The sequence below is a fragment of the Telopea speciosissima genome, chromosome 3 (genome assembly GCF_018873765.1).
Source record: "Telopea speciosissima isolate NSW1024214 ecotype Mountain lineage chromosome 3, Tspe_v1, whole genome shotgun sequence".
Classification (NCBI taxonomy): Eukaryota; Viridiplantae; Streptophyta; class Magnoliopsida; order Proteales; family Proteaceae; genus Telopea; species Telopea speciosissima.
The window spans coordinates 57,225,324-57,234,332 of NC_057918.1; the positions used below are offsets into that span (position 1 = coordinate 57,225,324).

The 9,009-nt window shown below is 39.3% G+C and overlaps 1 protein-coding gene across 1 annotated transcript; it reads left to right on the plus strand.

Moving 5' to 3' along the window:
* The first annotated feature begins 2,323 nt into the window (after window positions 1-2,323).
* LOC122655329 (probable UDP-arabinopyranose mutase 5) lies at window positions 2,324-8,315 on the plus strand. The gene is made up of 4 exons (XM_043849533.1): window positions 2,324-2,666; window positions 6,730-6,859; window positions 6,962-6,975; window positions 7,067-8,315. Exons 1-4 carry the CDS (start codon window positions 2,553-2,555, stop codon window positions 8,144-8,146), a joined length of 1,338 nt encoding a protein of 445 aa, XP_043705468.1. The 5' UTR covers window positions 2,324-2,552; the 3' UTR covers window positions 8,147-8,315.
* The last annotated feature ends 694 nt before the right edge of the window (window positions 8,316-9,009 follow it).

The window sequence follows — 9,009 nt, forward strand, 5'->3', positions numbered from 1 at the left end:
TCGAGATTGTTTGCGAGTGATGTACTATGTTGGTTAGATGAAAGCTTTATATAGTACTCTTACCATGTATTATCTCATTAGGTTTACGCCCCATTTCCTGTATGAAGAGTTACACAATTGAGAGAAACTTGGATGCATAGTTAAAGTAATGCACCCTATGTGGGTGAGTGAGATATGTTAATCGGACATGGGCTTTAGGCCTAGTCCAAGCCGCCCACAAGGGGCACGCTGGACCAACCCGCGAGCATATGAAAGAGCCGGTCACTTAAGTGGCTGACTCTCTTTCCCCCTCTTTGTTGATTTCTAGTATGAGTCTACAAAGGAGCCTTACGATTTTTGGTTATATATAGATGATCTCTAAACCCTAAGGCCATAACATCGGCAACCAAGATTTGTCTTTCTCTCCCTACTCTCCAAGTAATTGTGTGCTCTTGGGATTTTCCCAAGGATTTGTGGTGTGGAGTTTTTCTTCATGGAGAAACCTGACAAGGTATTTGAAGATCGTGAAAGAGATCATTCGAGTTCATGAAGCTTGTAACAAAACCTGTACGAGATTCTCTTCCGGTGTGTTCCCATCTCCGTTCAAGTAAAACCCTAACAGGTGATGATTTGTTTACAACTTAAAAAGTGTACTTTGATTGATTCAAATGCATAATACCATATGGATAACACATTAGGTTACCAAGCATTGACATATTCAATTCCCTTTATTCTTTTTCTCCTAATTATTTGCAATCATATTATATCAACAAAATCTATGAAATAAATCCTAGAATCACCAAATGTAAATAGGGATTCAAACAACCCAAATTGATCATATTAAAGGGATATTTTGATGGGGGGGGGATACTTACATTTGACTTGCAATAGTTATCAAATCAAATCAATTGCAAGGATCAACTTCATGGTACCATTGAGTTACTGTGAATCACGCACATAGTCGGTCTTGCAGGTGGGAAGAATGGTCTACCTCAAATCAATGGTAGAAGATGAAGTATGGGCGAATTTGTATGTCCTAGCAGCTCTTCAAATAAACTCCCATGATGTCCTTTCTCTCGGCGCATTAGGATTTAGGTCATGTGAGTAACTTCTGCTTGTCGACGATTTTAGGTTAGGAGGAAGAAGATGTAGTGAGGATGAAGAAGAAGATGAACTCGAACATGAGATTAGGATGAAGAATATGACGTTCTGTGATGATCATCTCTCTTTTTGCAACCAGGCTGTGGGAGTTGGTTTCTTCGCCAGACATCAAGAGGTTAGGAGGAGGAAGAAGAAAACGAAATGAAAGGGTGTCTCTCACCATATTTTATCCCAAGGGTAAAAATATCATGTTACATACACCAAAGGTTATTTTGGGGATTACAATTTTTCTCCTTGGCCACGTCATGACTTAACAAACAAACACTAACAAGTTGGGTCTAATTGTAATAGGTTATACACTGTTGCAGAGGGGGGAGTAATAATTGAAAGTAGAAGGGATGGATGTTTAATTAGGGCAAAGTACAGTGCAAGGGATGTCATTTTTTTTTATTTATTAATAATTGCTTGTGCTCATGAACTTACAAAATTCACTGTGGTTGGTAGGGGTGTCAATTGGTCCGATTTTGGGCTATCGGTCCGGTTTTCTAGTAGTTTTGACTCTAAGGTGTCAAGACCAGATCCGGACCAATAAGCTCACCGGTTCCAAATCTGAGATCCTGGACCATTAATTAATGGGTGGTCTGGTTTCGATTCCTAATCGGATCCAAACATGCCCTTGTTGAGCAATCAAATGTAAAACATTTTTTCTATTGGAACAAGAAATTTCAAGCAAGCTAGAATCTTTCAAAAGCAATTCATTAACTACTGGTGTGTGTCCTCTATGTGCAACAAATATGAGAGGGGTAGAATATTAGAATTTGAGGGGCCAAGTGTCTTGCAGTGTTAGATCATGTTCTAATAGCAACTGGACAACAACGGTATAATAAAAGTCACACTTTAACTGTATGTTACAATAGCAAGGAAAATGGTGCAAGACAAATTCAAGTGTATGCATTTTTTCTGGTTCCAACGGTTCCTTAATGATTTCGAGGACCAGATCAGATCCGGACCAATAACCTATCACTAAGACCAGATCGAGACCAACAAACTATTGGGTGTGTCAATTCCAGTTCCTAGTGGGACGGTTTCCGTCCGGTCCAAAATTGACACCCCGACTAGTTGGTGAACATTATGGGCGATTTGTGATTACTGGACTACGGCGCATGAATAAACCTCCCACTGGGGCTGGGACGCAAAACAAAAGATAGGTTAATGGCAAATGGACACTTTTTAAAATCGGAGTCAACAATCTACGGAAGGGAAACTGGGAAGAAATCGAAGATATCAGACAGGTGTTGGTTTATGATTGGAGACACTTCGAACCGACCAATGGTGAGAGAGATAAGCGGAAGTTATTCTATAAACTCCGGGAATTGAGGCGGCCAAGCAGGCAAGTAGAAGTTGGGCCAATTCATAGAGTTGTTCAGTGTTCAACGGAGAGAGAAGAGGAAGGTTTATAGAGAGATGTGTGAATGAGAACATCGCCCTCCCTTCTTTACCTCGCCATTAACTCCACCGTCCTTAACATCTCCCATCTCTCCGATCTCTCTGCCATTCCTGAGCACATTCTGCTCGACCTCTTCCGGGTACGTCCTCCTCCCCTTTACTCCTCCCCTTTTTCATTCTTTTTAGGGAATACAAAATTTAGGGCTTTCTCCATTTTCCCTTATTATTGTTCTTACTTGGTAATTGCTCTGATTGGGTGGATGAGTGTTTTTTATTTTATGTATTCAAGTTGAAAATTTTGTATGATGTGAGATGTGTTTATCTTAATTGTGGCTTTATGACTCTAATAATCTTAAAGTCAATTCTTTATTTGGGGGAGTTAGTTTCTACTTAAATTTATATGCTACTTTTCTCTGATTTTTACTGTCTGCTCAGTGATTAGCTGAAGTTTGGCATCGGTAGGATAAACTGTATCTTTTTTTAATTGGGTTTTTTTTTTCTTTTTTGTTTTTTTTGAAGAAAATGTCTTGTTAGTCTGGTGAATTTTGATAACATTATTTATGGGTTCCCTTTGTTCAGTGGATTGATGAAAAGTTAGTTAAGTTTGTTTAGTAAACTAGGTGTGATCATGGTTTTGTACTTGTTATGGACCCATATTTGCATATTGTTACTAAACCTGTGGTTGGGATGTTGGTTTGTCATACACTGTAAAGAATCCAATAAAATAGAATTGACTTCTTGGAAGCTTGGCCTTGATCTGGTGAATTCTTTAGTTCAATGATAAATTTAATTTATGTTATAAGGGATCAAATGGAAAAGTGGGATTATATTTCCAGAGTGTTTTTGTCAATGTTCAGAATATCTTATATTGAGAAATCAGTGGTTCATAGTTGCATATTCATGCAGTGCTGGATGTCTCGAGAGTTTGCAGTAACATACTTGTCTACTTATGGAAAATGGCACTGGAGTTTTGTGAAATAGTTGTGGAATGGTGAAGCTTGAAATCCTGGCTGGCTGATCCAGTACCCACTACCACTGTATGCATCCTTGATGGGGATAATTGCCGATATTTGTTGTACAGAACTTTTATATCAATGATATTTCTTTTCTTATCCAAAGGGGAAAAGAAGTACAACTAGTCTTCTTGATTTATCCAATAAGCTTGGAAACAAGTGTCTGGCATTCAGGGCTTCAGTGCTGGAGATTTCTTTTCTTATCCAAAGGAAAGATAAAATTACTAGTCTTCTTAATTAATTCAATAAGCTTGGACACAAGTCTCTGGGATTCAGGGCTTCAGTGCTGGAGTGATTTGAAAATTTGGGAAAATAATACTACTAGTCTTCTTATGTCTGAAAATTTGGGAGAATACTGCTGAAGATCGGATTTTAAGAGTGAATAACTTGCAAAGAGTTGTTCTCTTGGACCTGACAGATGTACTTAACGACAGCCCTTCCCAAGTGATTTTGCATTGCGGAGTCTGAAAGTTCTGGATTTTGGTCCTGCATGGCCTTCCTGAATTTCCTGCCACCCATTTGGCGGCTGTGACCTCATTTTTGTATCTTTCCTTTGGGTTACTGATAGTCTTGGTATAGATCAAGTAACCAATTCCCTCCCCATGGCAGAACCACCACAACAACTTTTTTTTTTTTGGGGTGGGGGGTGGGGGGGGGGAAGGGGGAGAAACATCTTCCACAGCTCAGCTCATGCCTTAAAAGTCCAAAGATCCTACGTAGGTAACCGTAATGTGATTCTTTATGGAAAATTTGTTAGGCTCCTATTGGTTCATCATTCCTCCAGCACCTTAGGTAGGCAATTTATGTTAAAATGTTGCCCAAATGTCACTCCAGTGACCGATTTGGTAGCTTAGGGTATGTACCGACTGGTTATGAGTGAGGCAGTCGAAGCTGTTTGGCCTTCTGATTAACACTAATTGATGCCATGAGCTAGTTGACCTAATTTTCCAACTAGTGCATTGAGAAATCGACAGATACCTGTATTCCACAATAAAATTTGTATATGTAACATATTTTGTTACCCCTTGTTTAATAGCCTTTTGGCATCACGGGTCTGTTATACTTATAAATCTTCATATGTCCATGTATGTCATACAAGTCATGGAGTATCTATCAAATACTTTTATGTGTATTTTTCTTATGAGAAGCACACAAAGCAAATTCCATAACTTCTGCTATATCACATGCGGATACTAATAAGGGTGGATGTGTTGGCATCACCCATTCGAGATCATAAAGAGCACAATGAGATCTGCAGATCTCACTTGAGTGGCATAAAAAGGGTTAAGTTTGTTAGGAACTTTTGTAGTCCTTGTTAAAAAGTTCTTAATAGGATGAGTTGGGAAATATGAAGTTGTTCCATTGGAATGTGGGAGTTGGACACTGAAACTTGGTTAGATTTCTTTCGTATGTTTCATTAAGAATACATTTCAATGAATACCTCAAACAAGAAGAGTTGGGAGGTGGGAACAAAAAGGCTTATTTTCGTATAGTACCTCTAGTAGGCTAAATGAACTAGTCAATTGTGACTTTCAAAAAGGCCTATGTATTCATACTAATTTTATTTGAAGTAGGATTTCTCGCTCTTTCTCTCTCTCTCCAAAAATTTTAAATTAAACTTTGTACCATGAAAGATTTCCTGCTGCAATTCAACTGAATCAGAGAGGAAAAGAACCTTATAGTGACTGCTTCTGGTGTAAAGATTAAAGATGCAATGGTACACTCTAATTATTCTTCTAAGCTTGCCCGGTATTTGGAATTGCTCCTTGATTTCTGAGATGAGTTGGATTGTACTTGGCAAATTGATTTGCCTTGGTTTTTGATAGCCAACAAAATCTATTGATGATAAAGGAGAGGTTATTTGAAGTTTCCTTCATTCAATATTGAGGTAATTTGGAAAGAAATAATCTGACTAAAGCTCTGATTATTGAGGATTTTTTTATCAAAGCTCCAACCCATTGCGGTTTCATTAAGATTTTCTAATGTCCTTAGTTGTTTGATTGTTGGACAATGGACTATCATTGGCTTTAATTTAGGCTAGCAAATGGACCATTATGTGGTGTTTAAAAGGTTTGGCTAGAATTAGATTGTACCATTTACATTCATGTGTGATTGTGTCCATAACATATGGGGTTACATTTCTAATCATAAGGTTATACGTGATTTTGTTTGACTACTTAATTATATGTTGATGGTAGTGGTGATGATGATGATGATGATGATGATGGTGATTAACCAAAATTTTTATTTAAGATATCTTTGTACCATAATTATGAAGTTAGACATTGTCATATTGAGGGAGGTCAAGTATTTGTTTTTGACGTGTGGTAACTTGATGTTGCATCTTTTAGTTTGAGCACCCCCCCACCCCCCACCCCCCCCAAAAAAAAAAAAAAAAAAATTCTGTTTGAATTGTAACTGGACTATATGGGTAGGACTTTATAGGGTTAAGGCTGTTATGAGCTATTTTCTGTGCCACCATAGATAATAGTGGGCTGCTTGGGTTGCAAGCTCATCTCAATCTGAGGAGGATGCACCTGCACTGATAGAGGATGTTTGCTTTCCTTATTCTTGTAGGCTGAAAGTGATCCACTAGCCTCCTTTATTTGTCTATCCGTATTTTGTTTCTTGGTTAGAGAAACGATTTGAAAATTTTAACTTTGTTCTTCATTGAAAGGCATTCTTCACATCCGTCTACCAAATGTGCTGCTGAAAGGTCAGCTATGTTGCATTGAGGTGGGTATATTGTTTGAATCCATCATGAAATGGATGTGTGGCTTTAGGCTCTTTTAGTTGCAGAATGTAGTGCATCAGTATATGTTTTTCTTTCTTTATTCATTATCTTGAATTTATTTTTTTCAGTTTTGAAGCTTTCTTGTGTTGGTCACTTTTTCGGTGTTGAAACTTACACAATAATGAACCTCCATCATTTGACTCATAACAGAACCCCACGGTTCTAATTTTTGCTAATTATCTTGCAAGATGTTCGACTATCATTGTTCTCATTCTGATATATTATCGAATTATATTGTTATTGGACACCATGCTCATGATTACACATTCTATGTTTTAATTGCACGATTGGAGAAAAAAAGGTTGGTTTGACACTGTATTGTGTCTAGTTACAACTGTGTACCTCTTTATGCAAAACCAATCTCTTAGAGCACAGCATTCTTTTTCTCAATGGCAGAGAACACTGAGTGCTGGGAAGCTAACAGAGAAGGTATTGAGGCTGTTTGTGACAACTGGCAATGACCAAATCCTTTCACTGATTCAGACGCTTAATATCCAGCACATCATCACTCCTGTCCTCCCTACTAGTAAGTCATCACTCAAAGCTCTCGTTGTATCTTCTTTATCTCTTCTTCCTCCTTTTTTCCTTCCCTTTCAAGAAGACCTTATCTTTGAAATTCCTTTGACAGGATGCTCTGAAAAATTTTGAATCTGGTCTAAGTGGGTTGTGGGCAGAAACTTCTAGACGACCCAAAAGGCAGCACAAAGTGGGTTTCTGTTTTTCTTTTGATTAGTTCTGGTTCCAGTTTGAGAAAATGTCTCATCCTATCATCAAGGATGACGAGGTTGATATTGTGGTTGCGGCAATCCAGCCTGATCTTACCTCCTTTTTTGAGGAATGGAGACCTATCTTTTCCCGATTCCACCTGATAATTGTTAAAGATCCTGACCTCCAGGAGGAACTTAAAATACCAGAAGGTTTTAACATTGATCTGTACACGAAGTCTGATATGGATCGAGTTGTGGGCTCTACTTCCATTCTTTTCACTGGTTACTCCTGCCGGTATTTTGGTTATCTTGTCTCCCGGAAAAAGTACATTGTTGCAGTTGATGATGACTGTGTCCCGACAAAGGATGGGAGGGGCTTTCTATTTGATGCAGTGGCGCAGCATATTCATAACCTAAGATTTCCTGCAACCCCATTCTTCTTCAACACACTGTATGATCCATTCCAAAAGGGTGCAGACTTCGTGCGCGGGTACCCTTTCAGCCTGCGAAGTGGAGTGAAATGCGCCCTATCATCTGGGCTATGGCTCAATTTGGCAGATTATGATGCTCCCACACAAGCCCTGAAGCCAGGGGAGAGGAATGCTCGATATGTTGATGCTGTATTGACTGTGCCCTTGAAGGCCATGATGCCATTGAGTGGGATCAATATAGCTTTTGATCGTGAGGTGATAGGTTCTGCTTTATTCCCAGGTCTGTGGTTGGCGGGGGAGGGCAAGCAGAGGTGGGAAACAGTGGAAGATATATGGTGTGGGATGTGTGCCAAGGTGGTGTGTGATCATCTCGGCCTTGGTGTGAAGAGTGGTGTGCCCTATGTGTGGAGGAATGACAGAGGTGATGCCATAGAGACCTTGAAGAAAGAGTGGCAGGGAATGAAGCTGATGGAGGAGGTAGTCCCTTTCTTCCAGTCAGTGAGATTGCCGAGGACTGCAGTGGTGGCAGAGGATTGTGTGCTCGAAATAGCGGCAATGGTGAAGGAAAAACTAAGTCCAGTGGATCCTCTGTTCGGACAAGCGGCAGATGCCATGGTAGAGTGGGTCCGCCTATGGAAGGCTGTTGCCTCGGTATCCCCTAACCCTGCAGCATAAGAGGAAATGAACTCTTTCATCCTTTAATGTTCTTTCTCATTTTCTCTATTGGTAGCTTCCTTTGTTGTTTCTTTGCTGCTACTTGACAGAATGTCCTGTGAAGATGGGTGGCTGAAAATAAGAATGTTGTGGTTGTTTGTTGTTGCAAGTGACAGAGTAATATTTCATCTGTTTTTTTCTTATCTTTTTTTATTTTCAAAATTTTTCTAAACCCTATTGTTAGAAGTATGTAAATGAAGGGCATATTGGAAAAGAATCCCTCTCAGGATTAGCATCAGCCAGTTTGGCTCTAAAACTGAGAGGGCCTCCCATCCTCGCTTTTGGCTCCCATTTTACCCCTGTAAAAGTTGCTCTATATATTGTGATTGCTGGCCTCTCTCTCAGATGAGAGAGCCAGCTTTTCCCTCACTTTCTTCTCCTCGTTTCTTCTTTCTCCCTTTTCTTTTCTTCGTCTCTGCTATTTACACCTATAAAAAGGAACTGACTGGTTGGCCATTTAATACTACTAGGCTATAATTTAACTACCATTGCAGTCACCAGTGTCTGAATATTTATGCAATACATTTGGAGTGGACTGTAACTTTTCATACCCGATTGATCTATCTGCTTACTGCCTGAGGTTCTACCACCGTGAATTAGGGTATACTAATCGAACTTGGTTTACATCGGTTTGGTTTCTGGAACTCTTGCAATCTGCTGATCAATTTCCCATCTTATTACTGTCTGAAATCTGGTAAATTGTCCATGAAGCAACTGCCAAAGAGAACCACTAAATCAGACAAGTACCATTATTTTTTCCCTGCAAAAGAAATGGATGTATTTTACAAAATGAAAATCCAATAATGCAGCCAAGGACAAGTTAA

Coding starts and splice junctions, on each gene's coding strand:
- LOC122655329 (XM_043849533.1), top strand. CDS start 2,553: ATGAGAACATCGCCCTCCCTTCTTTACCTCGCCATTAACTCCACCGTC. Junction 2,667..6,729: donor TTCTGCTCGACCTCTTCCGG/GTACGTCCTCCT, acceptor TCTCAATGGCAG/AGAACACTGAGTGCTGGGAA.